The 20,558-nt window shown below is 42.8% G+C and overlaps 1 protein-coding gene across 1 annotated transcript in view; it reads right to left on the reverse strand.

Annotated features, from left to right (window-relative positions):
• LOC117766884 (sodium- and chloride-dependent GABA transporter 2-like) overlaps positions 1–10,656 on the reverse strand; it is a 33,811-nt gene extending 23,155 nt beyond the window's left edge. Inside the window, exons 1-3 of the mRNA XM_034594303.1 lie at positions 10,527–10,656; positions 6,497–6,631; positions 4,879–5,016 (exon numbers count right to left, since the gene is read on the reverse strand). Coding sequence (XP_034450194.1) covers positions 4,879–5,016; positions 6,497–6,631; positions 10,527–10,656 — 403 coding nt within the window. The remainder of the gene's footprint in view (positions 1–4,878; positions 5,017–6,496; positions 6,632–10,526) is intronic.
• Between the last annotated feature and the right edge of the window lie 9,902 nt (positions 10,657–20,558).

Raw genomic sequence — 20,558 nt, forward strand, 5'->3', positions numbered from 1 at the left:
CTGATCATGGATCATGGTGGTGGATCTTGATGATGGATCAGGCCCAGATCTAGAAGTGAGCATTGGTGGGCAATGCCCAACCTAATTTCTACTCTGCCCACCTATTTGTCAACTTTCTTCTGTACTATTTGAATCTGATGTGGTTCGGGGAAAAGTGCCAGGGAGGGAGTCTGATTGTGCACAGGTATTCTGTGTTGGCTAATCACTCTCTCCCTGTGGCAGGTCATGTGAGTGAATGACAGAGCTGAGAGAGATGGTTTACAGAGCGAAAAGGAGGGGACCCAGGACGGAACCGTGACGGACCCCAGTAGTGAGTGGAAAAGGTTCTGACACAGATCCTCTCCAAGTTACCCGGTAAGTGCGGCGATTGAGGTAAGATGAGAGCAGGGAGAGTGCAGAGCCTTAGACACCCAGATCCGAAGGGAGGAAATAAGGATCTGGTGGTTCACTGTGTCAAATGGAGCAGAAAGGTCTAGAAGGATGAGGACAGAGGAGAGAGAGGCTGCTCTAGCAGTGTGAAGTTGCTCTGAGACAGCAAGGAGGGCAGTCTCAGTTGAGTGGCCGGCTTTGAAACCAGACTGGTGATGATCAAGAAGGTTGTTATGTTGAAGATAGGAGAGTTGATTAAAGATGGCTCACTGGAGAGCTTTGGAAAGAAAGGGAAGACGAGAGACAGGTCTACTTCAGATGGGTTGAGGGTAAATGGTTTGTATTTATTAGTTTTTTGTATTTATATAGTGCTTTTCTAGTCTTGATGACCACTCAAAGTGCTTTACAGTACAGTTTGCCATTCAGCCGTTCACACACACATTCATGCAGTGCATCTATTAGTAGCACTTGGGTGGGTTTCTTTAGGAGAGGGTTTACTTTTGCCTCCTTAAGAGAGTTAGGAAAACAGCCAGTTGACAGGGAAGTGTTAATAAGATGGGTGAGAAGAGGAAGAAGGTTGGGAGCAATAGACTGGAGAATTTGAGAGGAGATGGGGTCAAGGGGGCAGGTGGTTGGGCAGGCGGAGGTTACCAGGGTAAGAACTTGATTGGGAGACAGGGGGGTGAAAGAGGAAAGAGAAGGGGAGGAAGATGAAGTTGATGGAAATGTAATTACAGAAGGTGGGTTTGAAAATGAGGAACAGTTTACGTGTGCGTCAGGCTCCGACGCAAGGGGATGAGCGTTGTGAGAGGGTTGTGGCTGGCGGGGGCTCCGTCGACGGGGGAACAAAAGGCAACACAGCTACCGTGAGCCTTGCCTGGGGCGAGCCATAAAATGTGCCCGCCTTCGACTACGACCTCAAATCAGATGAGACAACCTGCTGAATTTAAGCATATTACTAAGCGGAGGAAAAGAAACTAACCAGGATTCCCTCAGTAGCGAAGAGGGAACAGCCCAGCGCCGAATCCCTGTCCGACAGGCGGGCATGGGAATGTGGCATACGGAAGGCCGCTTGCCCAGTGCTGCACCAGGGTCTGGTCTTCTCGGATTCAGGAGAGTATTTTTGAACCGTCCATATTATAATAATTCTGAGATTCTTCAGCGTACCATTAGTGGGAGCATGCGTACCACTGTTGGTGCTACACAGATTTTCCCATAACAGTAGTATGACCTCTCGCAGGATGCTCGCTTGCATTCTTAAGCCAATCATTTTAGAGGTCTGCAGCATGCTTGCTGCTACACTTACTATTGTCACATAATTGTAGTATGCCCTTTTGCAGACTGCATGCTTCCATTCCTTAGTCAAATATTTCAGGTCTGCAGCATTCTTGCTGCCACATATAGATATTTCTCACAACAGCCGTATGACCTCTCGCAGGATACATGCTTGCATTCTCTAGTCAATAATTTAGAGGTCTGCAGCATGCTTGCTGCTACATATAGATTGTATGATTCTAGCTTGGCATAGGTTTCCATTGTTTTGGGGGATTTGCATGTGTTCCCTGTTTTATCTTAGCATGCTGCGTGGCTAATCCAGGTAACATCCAAAGAATGGAGCCATCCGCACCAAACATAACTGTATTCCCATTTGTGCAATAAATGGTTAAATGACAATGTGTTTCTGACTGAATGGTGGATTTAGGGAATCTTGAATTTTTGAAACTGTACATGCCATGCTTGTGTGTAGTTTTTATGGAAAAGTGGTGACAGAGTTCAAGTTACAAGGCCTCTAAAAGATATTTTGTGTAATATATAGTGTATATAGTGTAATCTGATATTCATCCCTGGTATTTTTAAACAAAACAAGGTAGTTGGTATTACTTATAGTTCGACTGGCTTTGCCTTGAATGAACAGATTTTGCACTAAATATGGGCAGCTCAGGTTCCTATGATGAACGTATTTGGTAATAACATTTTGTACTTCTATATTGTTACTGGCGTCACTCATTAAGTCATCTATGATAAGTAGGTTGTTCTGGTCTAAGGGTAGTAGTGCATCGTCACACATAGAATCGGGTAAACCATTCAGAAAAATGAATGTCCCTTATCTTAAGGAGGTGATCATATAAAGGCTGCCAGCAGGAGTAAATATATACAATATTATCAATCCTATGTGAAATAACAGTCAATACGGTTTAAATATTGCTCTTGACAAAAAACATCTTTCAGGAATTTGAAACACCACTCACCACCAGACTAAATTGATGTTGGAGTCGACCATCAAACCCCTGGTCTGCCCTAATATCCATAAGGGAGTGTACTAAAATCAGGCTACAACTTTCTTGATGACTGTTGACTAATTTCTGGAGTAGAACTTATTTTTATTACATCTGATGGTTTCACACTCAGTCGTGATGTGGGCATTGATATTCTGTGGGGTATAGTTTTTTTTGCCTCCACTGTGGGATAAAGACACGCAAAGTCATAATATCTAATCTCATGGCGTTTGTTCCATGAGAGTGCCATTCACATTCCCACATCACCACCATCCTCAGACCGTTTCCAATGCTGCTTTTTCTCCCCATAGGGTACTTTAATGATAGGAGTCATTCAAGTCTGCCTGAATGTGGAATTTGACACATCCACTTGTGAAGCACTTTGGTCAACCAAGTTGTTTTAAATGTGCTATATAAATAGAATTGACATTGACATCCATGAAAATGTGTGTTTTTCCTCATTTTGCCCGTCCACATAGTGAGGTTCGAATCGTTGTTCACTGTGATTAAGTGCATGTTTGATCTCAATGTCGAGTCTCAACTTCGTAGAATGTGCACTTATTGTGTGGTTCTATTTTTTAAATCGGCTGAATAAAACACTCATGTGCCACATTGTTCTCCTTTCTCTGCTCATTGCAGTGAGAAAACATAGTGGGCACGCACGTATGCAGCTTCTTTTACATTACATTTCATTTAGCTGACGCTTTTATCCAAAGCGACTTACAATAAGTGCATTCAACCATGAGGGTACAAACCCAGAACAGCAGGAATCAAGAAAGTACAATTTTCTTCAAGAAAGCCAAACTACAAAGTGCTGTAGGTAAGTGCCATATAAGTGCTACTAAAGCGCTACTTTTTAAAAAAAATATTTTTTTAAGTCAAGGTATAGTCGGAAGAGATGTGTTTTTAGAAGCTGTATAGACTTTCTGCTGTCCTGATGTCGTTGGGGAGCTCGTTCCACCATTTAGGAGACAGGACAGCAAACAGTCGTGATTTTGTTGAGTGTTTAGCTCGCAGTGAAGGAGCAACAAGCCGATTGGCAGATGCAGAGCGGAGTGAACGGGCTGGGGTGTAAGGTTTGACCATGTCCTGGATGTACACTGGACCCGATCCGTTCGCAGCATGGTACACAAGTACTAGTGTTTTGAAATGGATGCGGGCAGCCACTGGTAACCAGGGGTTGTGCTGGTGGTGGGGAACGGGGTTTCTTTCTAGCCATGTAGATTTTACGTCATGCCCTGCAGTATTTTAATTTCTGACATGGTACAAAATTGTGCTTGACAACTTGCAGCTTGTGCTGCTCAAAACACTGTCTGGATTTGCAAATGCTTTCACAGTCAACACATTTTATGGTCTTGCCAGGCTGACAAGCTGTGAAACAAACACCACTGCAGCAGCATTGGAAAAATGCACAACACAAAGAGAGAAACAGAAAACAGAAAAAACTAAATTGTTCAGATTGTACAGAAAGCAACCTTTTTTGAGAAAATCTCATCATTGCATAATAATATTAAAGGGCCCATATTGTGTAAAATAAATTTTCTGGGCTTTTACTATCCTTAATTACTTGAAGGGGGTCCCCACCACCAGCACCACCCCTCCTCCCCTCCACACCGAACGCGACACCAAGCAGACATGTTGCTGAGCTAGCAGCTTGTTAGCTACCAGAGGCTAACCACAACACTGAAGAAACACTGCAGAATGGAGGGATGCAAGGAAGAGAACGTGTCCGTGCACATTCCTCCTAAGAACGTTACTGTTCGAGACCAGCTGTTACGCTTTATTTCTTCTGACGTACCGTGTCGGTGTGTGCTCGGCTCATTTCACCACAGTCTCTCAACCTAGCTGTGATCTATTTCAAAAGTGCAATAGATGTCATGTGTAACAGAGCTCTGGATCTGCAAAGGGGAAAGTTGAGGTGGCTTGGGCAATGGGCATATAATCAAGATTCCTTCCACAGGAGGTTTACCAGACACATCGAACTGGGACTTCATATGTCCCATCTAGCTTGGGAATGACTTGGGATCCCCCAGGAGGAGCTAGAAAGCATGGCTGGGCAGAGGAATGACTGGAATTGTCAGCTGCCTCTAAGACCCAATTTCGGACAAGCAGAGGAAAATGGATGGATGGATGGATTTGGTTACACGCTTAATACGCTTGTGCTCTGCACTTTTAACCATGTGCGTGGATAATAAGGGTTCATAGTGTATATCAATGAAAAGCCCATGCTGACCTGTGTTCCAAGGATTGTTGCAGGTAGCCCAGGGCAGAGTGGCCCTGAAACAGTAGATGAGGTATAGGAGGGCCCAGGCCAGGACAATGCTGTAGAGTCTGGAATAAAGCTGGATCACCATGATAGCATAACCAGTTCCTGGAGGAAGAGAACATGTAAAATACAGTATCAAAGTCCTATTGTGATATACAGCTAAGAAATATGACAGCTACATTACCATGATAATACTGCTAGAACTTTTCATAACCATACAGACATTGGGCCTCATTCACCAAAATCTTTTTCTAAAATTGGTTTTTTGAGAAAGTTCTGTCTTCTTATAGTGACTAAATCCCATCGTCTTCGTAAAGGCAAAGTGCATGCCAGTTATTCCTTATTAGCAAAGGTGATCGGTCTGTTACTTTGAAGTGATGCATTTCTTTTTTTATTTATAATTATAAGTGATAAAGAGCCACATGCCAGGAAAATATTCGAAATCCTGAATTAGAGTGGTAATTTAAATCATATTATACAACTGTGGAATTGAAGACAAATTATAAGTTATTATTTTGCACAATCATGTCTGTATTTAAGTGTGCATATGTGTGCTTTTGAGTGTGCATAGATTCTCTTCTCAACCAAGGACAATTCCCTTAGAGAAGAATATTTGTGAATGTCAGAATCTTTGTAAAAACTGCTTGAGTGTTTATATGTGTCTCACTTTTTAAATTCAAGAAGTCAGAAAGTTCCCAGAAGATAAAGCAAGTGTATCCGTGTAAAGGAAAAGGAATGGAAAGAGAAAATATAAATGAAGCAAATTATATCAATATGCAGCTATCATTAACAAAGTAAATAGTAAAAAAAATTTTTTTTGTAATAAACAAGTCAAAATTTGCTGTTTACAACTTGTCAAATGAGTACTTGATGCCTTTGCCTTGTTTCCTTCTGAGTATTATGAAACTTTTCATGTGTTAATGTGATACAGATCTTTTTTTTTGTTTTTCTTTTCCAGGAGGGACAGCAATAAGCTTCTGTACTGATCCATGTTTATCACAGTGAGTAAAAAAGATGCAGCACTTTACTTTTTCGCTCTGCATCTGCCAATGAACACATCCTGTCTCAGAACATGAAAGAAATAGCATTTTTTGGTCTCTGTCTTCTAGTGATTTTATTCTTTATTATATCAAAAAGAAGATGAAAAACACCTTATATTTCACTTAAATTTTTAAACTCAAATAAACTTGTCTTTTGTTTTTTTAATACCTGTTTTGAAAGGAAAAACCAATGATCAAAAGCTACATGGACCGTTAATGTTATCAGTACCACCAGTACCATTAATAAAACCTTTGGAATGTGGAAGAACAGGCAGAGTGTGCTGAAAAAGACAACATGAAGCTGTATCTCAAAGGAAAACTTCGAACAACTTGGAAGATCTACTCAATGTTAGTATGGTCATTAGCTCATTTATAGTCTATATACACAATAAAACATTAAACGTTTGTTGTTGCCCGTTGTGGCAATGGATGGACTGATGGCCTCTGTAGGGCCCCAAACAAGTAGTAAATTCACAAGTATTTACAAGTGGTAAATAGACAAAAATGCTTTTGACACTGGCAATATAATTAGAAACGATAATTACCCTTTGCAACTGGGCAGAGTTTGTTCCAGCAGGTGATGGCACCCTCCTGTGTTAACTGACCGATCGTATTCTCCAGCAAGTAGAGTGGCACACCACACAGCACAGCAAAGAAGATATAAGGCAACAAAAAGACACCTGCACACACAATAACATAACATCAGCTGTTGATAAAGTGAGTACATGGATGATTTACACTCACACATAATGGATTAATAGAATTATGATAAAATTATATAATAATCAATCAATCAAATTTTATTTGTATAGCCCATATTCACAAATCACAATTTGTCTCATAGGGCTTTAAACTGGTGTGACATCCTCTGCCCTTAACCCTCAACAAGAGTAAAAAACATTTAACAGGGTAAAAAGAACGTAGAAACCTCAGAGAGAGCCACATGTGAGGGATCCCTCTCCCAGGACGGACAGAAGTGCAATAGATGTCACGTGTAATGGAGAACATCAGAAAGATAAGGGTATTTGCAGCATTGATTAGAATAAACATTTTGAAGCATAATGGAAGGTCAATGAATTGATGGATTATTGTCAGTAATGGTCGAGTATCTGAGGAGAAATATTGTATATCAAGCAGTCTTGTTGAAATCATGGTCAGCAGCCACCACGATAATGATCCACCATCAAGATCGGATGCCACTATAGTCCACAGTCATTGTCCACTGCCGCCATCAGGATCCACCATCAGCTGCTACCTCATCGTGGTCCCCCACCACTATCAGATGCCAACACGATACAGGATCCACCATTATGATCACGATCTCTGATACGTGATCCACCATCATAGTCCACTATGTGGCCACAACCGCGGCCCTGGATCTGCGGACGATAAGGCAAAGGGACTCCAGGGAAGAAGTCAAGTCAGTAGACGGAGAAAGTGGAGAAACAGGAGTGAGACGGAGAAAGTGGAGAAACAGGAGTGAGACGGAGAAAGTGGAGAAACAGGAGTGAGACGGAGAAAGGGAGAGAAACAGGAGTGAGACGGAGAAAGTGGAGAAACAGACGAACAAAGAGGGGGAGTGGGATATAAGAGGGGAAGAAAGTGATTCTAAAACTGTTCAATTGTTAAGATTTGTTGAGATTTATTATCTGTAAAATTGGTTGAGACTTTTGAGTCAAGATGTGAAACAGAAAAAGGGAAATTCAAGCTTTTGCTCCCTTTATTTTATTTTTCTGAAGTTAAGCCCTTTATTTGAACATGAACAATTTTCACATTTTATTTATTTTCTCTTATTTTGAAATGCAGCCCAACTTTTATATAGCTGTGATAGGCCAATTATTGGCCGACTGATATCTATGCGCTCTAAGTCTTGTTTGAACTTGAGCTGAATTTTTTTATTCAGTTTTACGCAGAATAGGGTGTATTTATTTTGTCTGTTTTATATTAGATTATTATAGAGACTAAAGCAGTTAATTGGCATTAAAGGAACCGCCCTAACCTGGTTTATATTACATTTTTAGAGATAAATTCCAAATTATGCAAATTAATGATGAGTCATCTGTGCGCACCAAAGTTAACCATGGTGTTCCTTAGGGTTCTGTGCTCAGCCCAATTTTATTCTCATTCTCATACATGCTTCCATTAAGGACACACTCTGTAAATTTCCACTGCTATGCGGATGACACCCAGTTATACCTATCAATAAAACCAGAACAATGTAATCAATTAACTAAACTTCAAGCATGTTTCAAGGACATAAAAACCTGGATGACCCGCAATTTTCTCTTATTAAACTCAGATAAAACAGAGGTTCTAATACTCGGCACTAAACACCTTAGAGAAGCGCTATCTAATAATATAGCCATTCTAGATGACATTGTCCTTGCTTCCAATGAAACGGTCAGGAATCTGGGAGTTATCTTTGATCCCGATTTGTCCTTTGATTCTCACTTAAAACAATTTTCTAGGACCGCCTTCTTTCACTTAAGTAACATCTAAATTATCAGACATGTCCTGTCTCAAAAAGATAGAGAAAAACTAGTCCACGCCTTTGTTACATCAGGCTCCAGCATTAAGTCATTAAAGACTCTGCAGCTTGTCCAAAATGCTGCTGAACTTGTCCTGACAAGAACAAAGAAAAGAGAGCACATTTCTCCAGTATTAGCTTCACTACACTGGCTTCCTGTTAAATCTATAATATAATTTAAAATTCTTCTCCTCACCTACAAGGCCTTTAATAATATAGCTCCATCATACCTTAAAGAGCTGATAGTACCTTATCAACCCACTAGAGCACTGTGCTCCCAGAATTCAGGCTCACTTGTCGTCCCTAAAGTCTCTAAAAGTAGAGTAGGAGCCAGAGCTTTCAGCTATCAAGCTCCTCTCCTGTGGAATCATCTCCCAGTTTCAGTTCGGGAGGCAGACACCATCTGTACGTTTAAGAGTAGGCTTAAAACCTTCCTTTTTGATAAAGCTTATAGTTAGAGCTGGTTCAGGTCTTTCTTAGACCATCCAGCTTTTAGTTATGCTGCTAAAGGTCTAGAATGTCGGGGGACACATAACACATGGAGCTTCTCTTTCCTCTTCTGCCTCTTTATCTCATTAATGTCTCATCAATACATGTTACTGACTTGACTTCTTCCCGGAGTCCTTGTGCTTTATCATTTTCAGATCCAGGGCTGCAGCTGCGGCCACATCGTGGATCATGATGGTGGATCTCCAATCAGAGATCGTGATGGCAGATAGTGATGATCGTATTGGTGGATGATGATGTTAGCAGCTGATCGTGGATAGTGGTGGTGGGTCATGATTTTGTTGGCAGCTGATGGTGGATCATGCTGCTGGATCCTGATGTGGATTATGACGATGGATTTTGGATTATAGTGGCATCTGATTGTGGTGGATATTGTTCGTGTTGGCAGCTGATGGACTATTATTTACAACAAGACTGCTTGAACTACAATATGCCTTATCTCATACTCTACCATTACTGACAATAACCCCTCAATTCATTTGTCAATGCTTCATTTCTATCAGACATTTTCTTATATACAAATACATTAAACATAGACACACTTTCCATTATAACTGTTTTTTCTAATCAATGTGGTAAATACTGTTATTTTGCTGATGTTCTCATCTACACGCAGCACCTCTGTCTGTCCTGGGAGAGGGATCCCTCACATATGGCTCTCTCTGAGATTTCTAAGTTTTTTACGCCTTGTTAATAGTTTTTCCTTAATCTTGTTGAGGGTTAAGGGCAGAGGATGTCCCCGAACTTTTTTAAGCCCTATGAGACAAATTGGAATTTGTGAAAATGGGCTATAGAAATATCTATCTCTCATGGAGAGCCAGAAACAGACCCAGAACGTTCAAAAGTAACGCTGAACTGTAAATATTCAAAAAGACTTTGAAGTCATTAAAAACCAGCATCGGTCTCCTCGAGGTGATGAAGGAAGAGTTTGCTCTAGTGTTTAGTGAAGCTGGGAAGCATGAGAAGCTTGGCTCTTTTTTTGTATGAAAACTGTTTGAAAATCGAGCCCGACAGAATTCAGAGGGCTGTTGCCGAGTAAAAGTTACATAGTGTTCCTTCACTATGTAATACTTGCAAATTAGAACTAAGGACAAAGTACAGGTAAATCTTATGAGAATGTCATTAATTCTGCAAGTAGTTGGTAATAAGATGAATGTTTGCGCAAGATTAGAGCAGGAGGCTCTTGGCTTAAAATGAATAGCTGCCCAGGCAGGCACAAACAGGCTAGTGACATTACACTCAAAATGCAGTCTGGCAATTAGAGGAGGGCGTCGTTATTTATGAGGCAGACAAACCTGCCTGTTCTGGCTTGAGCTCCAGAGATAGACAGTTAAGGGGACATGGAAAGTATTTTTTTCTACTTACGACAACTGATATATCACCAATACCTCAAATACAATACCAGAAATGTGTAAAATGTGGGGCCTGTAACTTTTCCTCAAATACCATTAGATTAGTGATTTCTTATTTGTTAATATACACATCTTTAACCATGTTTACCCTGCAATGAAGGAAAAAAGAGTTACAGTCCAATAACTTACCTCCTCCATTCTTGTAGCAAAGGTAGGGAAATCTCCACACATTGCCCAGCCCTACCAAATAGCCTGCAGCTGCCAGAATATATTCCCTTTTCTTGATCCACTGTTCCCTTTTATTTACTTTGGTCTCCATGTCTCCTCGGTGCTCTGATCAGTACTGTCAGCACACACCTCAGTCACCTGTCACCACTATACTGATTATAGAGGGAGGTGCCACAAGAACTGCAAATACTTGTTTGTTGAAATGAGGTTTAGCGTAAATTCAGTCAGGAAGACCTAACCTGCATACTGATCAGCTGATTGTGGGCGTTCCTAAATATCCAATCAGGTCTGGCGTGGTCTCTTTCAGCCAGTCATTCAGCAGCTGTCAAACTTTTAAAATCCCTTCTCCTCTCTTCCCCAGTCAGCTGTCATTCAGTGACTCGCACAACGCAAGCTTTCGCTCACCTAGCTTATTTTCATATCGATGTCGGTCTCTGACAATGATTATCCCCAAGAGGTTCGGACCCAGCATCCAGGAGATGCTGGGGCGAACCCGACGAGTCCCCCCCCCCGGGGAGGCCGATTTCCTCATCGCGGCATCATGCCAGCTTCAGGCCGGCCTCCTTCTTGGCTCCGTGACCCAGCGGTTCAAGTAAACTGTCCATCGATTCTACCTGATCGCAGATTGAGCACGAACCAGCGACCCCAGCCGGGTCCCCCGCCGCGTCTGTTCGCGGCCGCAAAAGTTCATCAAGCGACTTCTTCCAAAGCCCCCTCCCGAAGATAAGTATCACATCGTCCTTCTTAACACTCCTGCAACCACTTTAGCTTAGATAATATTCTGACAACCACTCTGCAGTCCCCGGTCCTCACCGTGCAGAAAACCCTAACGTCTAAAACCCTCAAACGCCGCAGCCGCCGCTTAATGCTCAGCGAACATCAGCGCGCGCCTCCCCGATGCAACCAGGCACAGGTCACTCAGCGGCCCAACTCCGGCTGAATGTGGCCACACACATCTCAGTCTGCTGATATTCCGCACAGCTCAAATCAGAGTATTACAAGGCAAAAAAACATAATCCAGTTAGCCTCATTTCGCCATCCCAGAGTGCGATAAAGCGCCAATACGGCGAATTAATCTCTGCCAGACTCAGAGACCCGTTTGTCGTGTTCTTTTATCCTTAGGTATGAGAAGAGTCAGTCTTATTCTGGTTCAAAAAGTATTTATTCAGAAGCAATGAAAAGGTACAGCATAGTTATGGGCACTCAATACACAGCCTCGGCTTTCTAGTAGCACGGGGTAGTCAAGAGTCGCCCCGAATGGACGACAGGTGCAATATTTATAATAGTAGGTAGAAGGCGTGGTCCCAGCATCTTGGAACTGGAATCCACCAATGATGAGGAGCTGCTCCCAGGTTCGTCCCTCCTTTGATAGTAGCTCAAATCTTCACATTCTGACAGTGTTTGGTTTTGTGTATTAAAAACAAGCCTTTATCCGGCTGAAGCCTTGTGGGTCTTCAGTAGTTTTGCAGATATGGTGTTGTTGTTCATTGGAGTGAGAAACATTGTGTTTCTGCTTTATTGGCTGCATGTTCTGTGTGCGTAAGCATGCGTATTTATCAGACAAGACAACGCCTTTCCTATCTGCCCTTCAGAAGCTGAGGCAGCTGCTTGATTTCTTTCTAAGGCATAGGTCACAGTGTCTTAATGAGCACAGTGCATTCATGTATGTGTGATGTTGAATAAAGCTAAAGGAATACTGTAATATATATATATATATATACACACTACCGTTCAAAAGTTTGGGGTCACTTAGAAATTTCCTTATTTTTCAAAGAAAAGCACTGTTTTTTTTCAATGAAGATAACATTAAATTAATCAGAAATACACTTTATACATTGTTAATGTGGTAAATGACTATTCTAGGTGGAAACGTCCGGTTTTTAATGAAATATCTACATAGGTGTATAGAGGCCCATTTCCAGCAACTATCACTCCAGTGTTCTAATGGTACATTGTGTTTGCTAATCGCCTTAGAAGACTAATGGATGATTAGAAAACCCTTGAAAACCCTTGTGCAATTATGTTAGCACAGCTGAAAACTGTTTTGCTGGTGAGAGAAGCTATAAAACTGGCCTTCCTTTGAGCTAGTTGAGTATCTGGAGCATCACATTTGTGGGTTCGATTATACTCTCAAAATGACCAGAAAAAGAGAACTTTCATGTGAAACTCGCCAGTCTATTCTTGTTCTTAGAAATGAAGGCTATTCCATGCAAGAAATTGCGAAGAAACAAAAAATTTCCTACAACAGTGGGTACTACTCCCTTCAGAGAACAGCACAAACGGGCTCTAACCAGAGTAGAAAGAGAACCTCAGTTGAGGTCCAGTTGAGGACCTCACAGGTCCTCAACTGGCAGCTTCTTTAAATGGTACCCGCAAAACGCCAGTGTCAACGTCTACAGTGAAGAGGCGATGCCGGGATGCTGGCCTTCTAGGCAGAGTGGCAAAGAAAAAGCCATATCTGAGACTGGCCAATAAAAAGAAAAGATTGATATGGGCAAAAGAACACAGACATTGGACAGAGGAAGATTGGAAAAAAGTGTTATGGACAGACGAATCAAAGTTTGAGGTGTTTGGATCACACAGAAGAACATTTGTGAGACGCAGAACAGGTGAAAAGATGCTGGAAGAGTGCCTGACGCCATCTGTCAAGCATGGTGGAGGTAATGTGATGGTCTGGGGCTGCTTTGGTGCTGGTAAAGTGGGAGATTTGTACAAGGTAAAAGGGATTTTAAATAAGGAAGGCTATCACTCCATTTTGCAACGCCATGCCATACCCTGTGGACAGCGCTTGATTGGAGCCAATTTCCTCCTACAACAGGACAATGACCCAAAGCACACCTCCAAATTATGCAAGAACTATTTAGGGAAGAAGCAGGCAGCTGGTATGCTGTCTGTAATGGAGTGGCCAGCGCAGTCACCAGATCTCAACCCCATTGAGCTGTTGTGGGAGCAGCTTGACCGTATGGTACGCAAGAAGTGCCCAAGCCAATCAAGCCATCAAGCCAATCCAACTTGTGGGAGGTGCTTCAGGAAGCGTGGGGTGAAATTTCTACAGATTACCTCAACAAATTAACAGCTAGAATGCCAAAGGTCTGCAATGCTGTAATTGCTGCAAATGGAGCATTCCTTGACGAAAGCAAAGTTTGAAGAACAAAATTAATATTTAAAATAAAAATCATTATTTCTAACCTTGTCTATATATATATATATATAAATAAAGGTTTATGTATGGGAACAAGTTTAAGTACAGTGTATTGTATGCCACGGATTACAGTCCTAACACATAACAAAACATTAATTCTTTCTGTTAAGGTACAAACATGGTGCGCGTAAAATCGATCCTTTTCGGGGCTATAGTGTCTAATTATATTATTAAAATCCTAACAAATCCCTCCTTTCACACCATTTTGTGAACAACTTACTGGGGATCATCCACGAACTCCCCAACCTCCATCTCATCCAATGCAAACTCATCACTATTATCATCATCATCATCATCACCACTCAACAAAGGCAACTGATAGGGTGGGGGATGGGGCATGTTTTCCTTGGTCAGAGCCGTGGTGATGAGTCTGTTGAGCAAGGTCCTAAAGCAAGGGATGCAGCAGCAGCCACAGGTGACTAGGATAGCTGCAAAGATAGCTAGGGAGAGGAGGCAGGATGCAATCAGCCCTTTCCATTTGCCGAATGCAGTGTTCATCCAGCTATCTAGGGGGTTGTTAATTCTAGAGTCTGCGGCCATGTCCTGTGCCATGGTGCGTAAGGCGGAGAGGGCCCTGGTCACCGAGCCATCAGGGGCTGTATTGCTGGGGATAAATGTACAACAAGAACTTCCTATCATAGTGCACACACCACCTTTTTCTGCCAGTAGGAGGTCTAGGGCCATTCGGTTCTGTGTGACCATAAGGGAGCTGTTCGGATAGGCCTGTTATGGCGTCTTGAGTAAGGTTGGTGAGGTGTTGGAGATTGAAATGGACGTAGTTAATGCGATCCAAGTTTTTGTTGGGAGTTACCCATATCCAGATAGACTCAAATCCCGCTGCAATTTGATCCGCTAATTTATATTGGTCTGGAACACCCCGAGGAATCCCTATGGCGTCTATGTATGTGGGTGAGTCCCTATTTAAGTCAAAATGCGTTGTTTTTCGTCGGCGGGTGCTAGTGGGTTGTCCTGGGCGGGGAGAGAGGATAGTCAGGGGCATGGCTAATTGAACAAGTGTGCAGGAACCCTTCCAGTTTGAAGGAAGGCGGTTCCTCAAGCGTTTTCCTCCACAGTACCAGAAGAGGTCACTGCGGGCCCACTCCAGCTGTGTGGCGTTGTGCCAGTCGGTAACATTGATGTTTCTAGAACACCAGGAGGACGGTATCGAACCCACCTCTCTGTGAGATGAGTTACCTTTTTTAGTCAGACACGTGTAATTTCCCTTTACTGGAGTAAATATAGGGGGCAGCGTGTTGTTTGGCGCCGGGGGAAAGAGATGACTGAGAGTAGAGCAGTTGGCGGGACTGGCTTCCATGTGTAAGCCATACATGCAATCAAAACCGGGTCGATCCGAGTCTATCAGTAGGGGGGGCCGGGGTGGTGGTTAAGGTGGGCCGGGGCTGACTGCAGACTATACAATTAGTGAGGTTTTGGGAACGGGCGGTAAAGTGGACCCATTTTAGCCATATGTTTTCATCAGTGTATCCAGTCTCTATTTCTACCACATCTTCAACGGTACTGGCGTCATAATATTGTACCGCAGTAACTTTGACAACTCCGTGTTAACCCCCACTCAGACTGCTAGGAACCTGGGTGTGACACTCGACAGCCAACTCTCCCTTACTGCCAACATTACTGTAACAACACGTTCCTGTAGATTCATGCTGTACAACATCAGGAGAACACGCCACCTTCTCTTCTAAATGGCACTTACTTATAGCACTTTGTAGTTTTGCTTTTTTGAAGAAATTGTACTTTCTCTAATCTTGTTGTTCTGGGTTTGTACCCTCATGGTTGAATGCACTTATTGTAAGTCGCTTTGGATAAAAGCGTCAGCTAAATGTAATGTAATGACCCCCCTGCTTCTAAGTCTAGGGGAGGCTTTCACATGAAAATGACTGTGATCTTTACAAATGCAAATCAGGATAGTTTCACTCAGTAATGCAGAGCTACATCTGTTTCTAAAAGGTACCCCTTTGTGAACTCCCTTTTCAGACAATATCTCGTATAAATACATCAGGCTTAGTATAATTATAGAATCATAAATTGTAGCTTGAATAGATTTGCCTCATATACTGTAAGTAAGTATGCTATAATGATTGTAATCAGTGATAACATTTTTAGGGTACATCGGATACATTGTCAACAGTTCATGTCTGTCAAGCTCATCCAAGATAATCTGTTGGAATGGAGAGAGTGGCACAACTGTACAGTTTTCTAAGAAGTCTTTCTGCTTACACCAAAACACTGTGCTTCACATAAAGCATATCAGCTGTGTCATTGCGTGACAGTCCCAAACATTTGTCCTGCCAAATTACTGGAAAAAACTCAGCACCATATTCACATGTCCATGGCATACTAAGCTGTTGACTCTGCTGAAATTGTCTCATTATTTGGACTTCAATTGTCCTATTGTTGTTATTAAACTTTCCCAGTATTCCATTAAAACCATTCAAATAAACAACACCATTTTACATTACATTTCATTTAGCTGACGCTTTTATCCAAAGCGACTTACAATAAGTGCATTCAACTATGGGGGTACAAAAACAGAACATCAAGAATCATGTAAGTACATTAATTTAACACCAGAAAGAATAAACTGGTCCTCAGTCACATACTCATCCTATATAAATGGGATATGGCTGTAGCTGAGGGGTAGAGCGGTCTACCCCTCAGGTCTGCCCAAGTGTCCTTGTGCAAGATGCTTATAGAACAAAAAAGTGCTGCTAATAGATGCACTGTATGAATGTGTGTGTGAATGGGTAAATGGCAAACTGAACTGTAAAGCGCTTTGAGTCATCATCAAGACTAACAAAGTGCTATATATAAATGCAAACCATTTACCATTTATAAATGTAAAGTACAATTTAAAAACTGCTATAACCGCTGCTTCAAAAGTGAAAAGGTCATATGTGAAGTTTTACTCTGAAAAGATCACTGTAACAGATAGCTCTGTTGCCGTGGGTCTCTCGTCAGGAAAGAGCCGGATATCACGTATGACTTGTAATGTTTGCTTTATTTTCTCTCTTTGCAGACAGATAAATACACATATATACACGCTGGCTCTCTCGCCAGTCGCTGTCTCCATCTTCTCTGGATCCCTGTGTCCCAGCGCGCTACTGCTGATAAAGAGGAGAGAGTCATTTGTTGACATGGAACATCTGTGCAAAATCAGACTCTCTCCCTGGCACCGATCCCAGAACCCCATCCCCACTCTCTCCATTACATTACATTACATTTCATTTAGCTGACGTTTTTATCCAAAGCGACTTAAAATAAGTGCATTCAACCATGAGGGTACAAACCCAGAACAACAACAATCAAGAAAGTACAATTTTCTTCAAGAAAGCCAAACTACAAACTGCTATAAGTAAGTGCTATATACAGTAAGTGCTACTAAATTGCTACATTTTTTTATTTATTATTCAAGGTATAGTCGGAAAAGATGTGTTTTTAGTTTGCGGCGGAAGATGTGTAGACTTTCTGCTGTCTTGATGTCGATGGGGAGCTCGTTCCACCATTTAGGAGACAGGACAGCAAACAGTCGTGATTTTGTTGAGTGTTTAGTTGCAGTAAGGGAGCAACAAGCCGATTGGCAGATGCAGAGCGGAGTGAACGAGCTGGGGTGTAAGGTTTGACCATGTCCTGGATGTAGACTGGTCCCGATCCGTTCACAGCACGGTACACAAGTACTAATGTTTTCAAACGGATGCGGGCAGCCACTGGTAACCAGTGAAGGGAGTGGAGGAGCGGAGTAGTGTGAGTGAATTTAGGTAGGTTAAAGACCAGTCGAGCTGCTGCATTCTGGATGAGCTGCAGAGGTCGGATGGCAGTAGCAGGTAGACCTGCCAGGAGGGAGTTGCAATAGTCTAGGCGTGAGATGACCAGAGCCTGGACCAGAACCTTTGCCGCCTTCTGAGTGAGAAGGGGACGTATTCTCCTGATGTTGTGCAGCATGTATCTACAGGAACGTGTTGTTGCAGTAATGTTAGCAGTAAGGGAGAGTTCACTGATGAGTGTCACACCCAGGTTCCTAGCAGTCTGGGTGGGGCTAACACGTGGTTGTCAAAGGTAATAGTCAGGTCGTTGGAGGGAGACCCTTTCCCTGGAAGGAAAAGTAGTTGAGTCTTATCAAGGTTAATTTTCAGGTTGTGTGCAGACATCAACTGAGAGATGTCAGTCAGACAGGCAGAGATTCATGCTGCTACCTGTATTTCAGATTTGGGGAAAGAGAGGATTAGTTGGGTGTCATCAGCATAGCTGTGGTAGGAAAAGCCATGTGAGTGAATGACAGAGCCGACAGAGTTGGTGTACAGAGAGAAGAGGAGGGGACCCAGGACGGAACCTTGAGGGACCCCAGTAGTGAGAGGACAAGGTTCAGACACAAGTTACCCAGTAAGTGCGTTAAGGCAGGATGAGAGCAGGGAGAGAGGAGAGCCTGAGACACCCAGGTCCTGAAGGGAGGAAATAAGAATCTGGTGGTTCACTGTGTCAAATGCAGCAGACAGGTCTAGAAGGATAAGGACAGAGGAGAGAGACGCTGCTCTAGCAGTGTGAAGTTGCTCAGAGACAGCAAGGAGGGCAGTCTCAGTTGAGTGGCCTGCCTTAAAACCAGACTGGTGAGGGTCAAGAAGGTTGTTATGGTGGAGATAGAGGAGAGTTGATTAAAGATAGCTCGCTCGAGACTTAATTGGGAGACAGTGGGGTGAAAGAGGAAAGCGAAGGGGATGAAGATGAAGAAGAAGTTGATGGATTAGAAAATTAGGAGCGTATGTCATCTATCTTTTTTGTAAAGTAGTTGTTGTGCATATGATACCTTAAGTGTGGCACCATTAAATGGTGTGCCTTTGGGCATTCAATAAATTTGGTTATCAGAAAAAAATAGTGAATATTAATATAAAGAATATTAATATTAAATAACTTTAATTGATTAAAGTTACCTCGGGGCACCACCTTTCAAAGGAGGGGAAAAGATAGCCAATTTATTGATTAAGTCTCATGAAAGTACTCACTACAAATTTGGTACTCTGATCAATAATTAAATAAATAACTATAACCAAAATTACCATATAGATAGTTAGCAAAGTTGAAGGATATGGAGTTCTTGACAGTGTAGAGGTTGGCAAAATTCACACTTATGCAACATTAATGAAGACAACATTTGCCCTAACCTACTCCCCCGACCTGGTACCCCAGATACTGTACCTCCCTCCATCCAACTGCACACATCTTCGGGTTGGCAGTGAGCCCTGCCTGTCCTCAGTGACTCCAGTACCGCGGACACCCGCTGCACATGTTCTCCCGGTGTGAATTGTCTAAGCCTGGCTCCTCTGTTGTACAGGCGCTGTTGACGTGCCTAGGCCTGGAGCAAATTCTCACGTGATAAGTGTCAAAGTGTGTGGAGTTTTGCTTGCAGGTCCAGGACGTACTGAATTAATTTTTTACTGGGGCTTGGACCTTCCTCACAGTTTTCTCTAAGTAGGTCCAGTATGCCCCGTGGTTTTCTGCCAAATAATAGTTTAAAGGGAGAAAATCCCATGGAGGCCTGGGGCACCTCCCGCACTGCAAACAATAGAAGATCAAGCCAGTTATCCCAATTGCGTTCGTCATCCGTGAATGAACATACGGATCATGGATTTTAACGTCTTATTCAGCCAAGACCATCAGTCTGTGGGTGGTATACGCTGGTCCAAATAGGTTTAATGCCCAATAATCCGTACAGTTCCCTTAGAGTTCGTGACATGAACGAGGTGCCTCGTTCACTCAGGATCTATTTCGGGATCCTGACTCATGAGATGACCTGAAACAGTGCAACACTCTTTGCAGAGATGGTGCGCTGCGGCACTTCCTCTGGATATCACGTTGCGCATTCCACCAGGACTAATACAAAGCGATATCCTCGTGCACTCCGGTGAAATGGCTCGATGAGGTCCATACCAATGCACTCGAATGGAACCTCCATTAATGGTAACGGGCGCAATGGCGCTCTGGTAATGGCTGGTTGGTTCACCAGTTGACATTCACAGCAAGACGCGCACCAGCGGCACACCTCCCAGCGAATGCCAGGCCAATAAGATCGGGTCTTTAGTGTGTCACGACTCACTCAGTATAGCCTGTCCCTGATCAAAAATATGGGAATGTCTGTGCTGCGTGAGGGCGCACCATGTGACCATCAATTTGTATCACTTGATCAAAGGCTAAGCGTAGAGTGTCATCATGAGACTGCTCAAGTGGAAAATCTTCCATGGAGTGTAATTCAGGTACCAGCTCTGCAGTGTCGGATAACCTTGTGTCAACACTGAGCGAAGCGCACACTTCATATGTCCTTGTTCGTCGTGAGCACACCCCCACACACTGCCCCACTATTGAATGAAACCCAGGCATCAGTCCTCAGGATTAGGGGGTGCGTAAAGTGGGAGCTAACCGTGACATTGGTTCTATGTTTTTTCCCCTGATGTCTTATTTCCACTGTCACCATCGGGTATTTGTGAATATCACCATGCACACACTTAAAGGGCCCATAATGTGTAAAATACATTTTCTGGGCTTTTACTATCCGTAATTACTTGAAGGGTGTGATGGAAATCTGAAAATACAAGAGGCTGGAACACCAAATTTGTCTTTGTGTATTTTAATAGGGGATTTCTGCAGAAAGGATCAACACAGAGAGTCACAGGAATCTCAGAGTGTTGATGGAGAACAGTCAAATGCAAGGATCTTATGTAGGAGAACTAAGGCTGTTTGTCTGAGCCAGTTCAGACTGGTTCTGTAGATGCAGTTTGAGACAG

The sequence above is a fragment of the Hippoglossus hippoglossus genome, chromosome 8 (assembly GCF_009819705.1).
Source record: "Hippoglossus hippoglossus isolate fHipHip1 chromosome 8, fHipHip1.pri, whole genome shotgun sequence".
Classification (NCBI taxonomy): domain Eukaryota; kingdom Metazoa; phylum Chordata; class Actinopteri; order Pleuronectiformes; family Pleuronectidae; genus Hippoglossus; species Hippoglossus hippoglossus.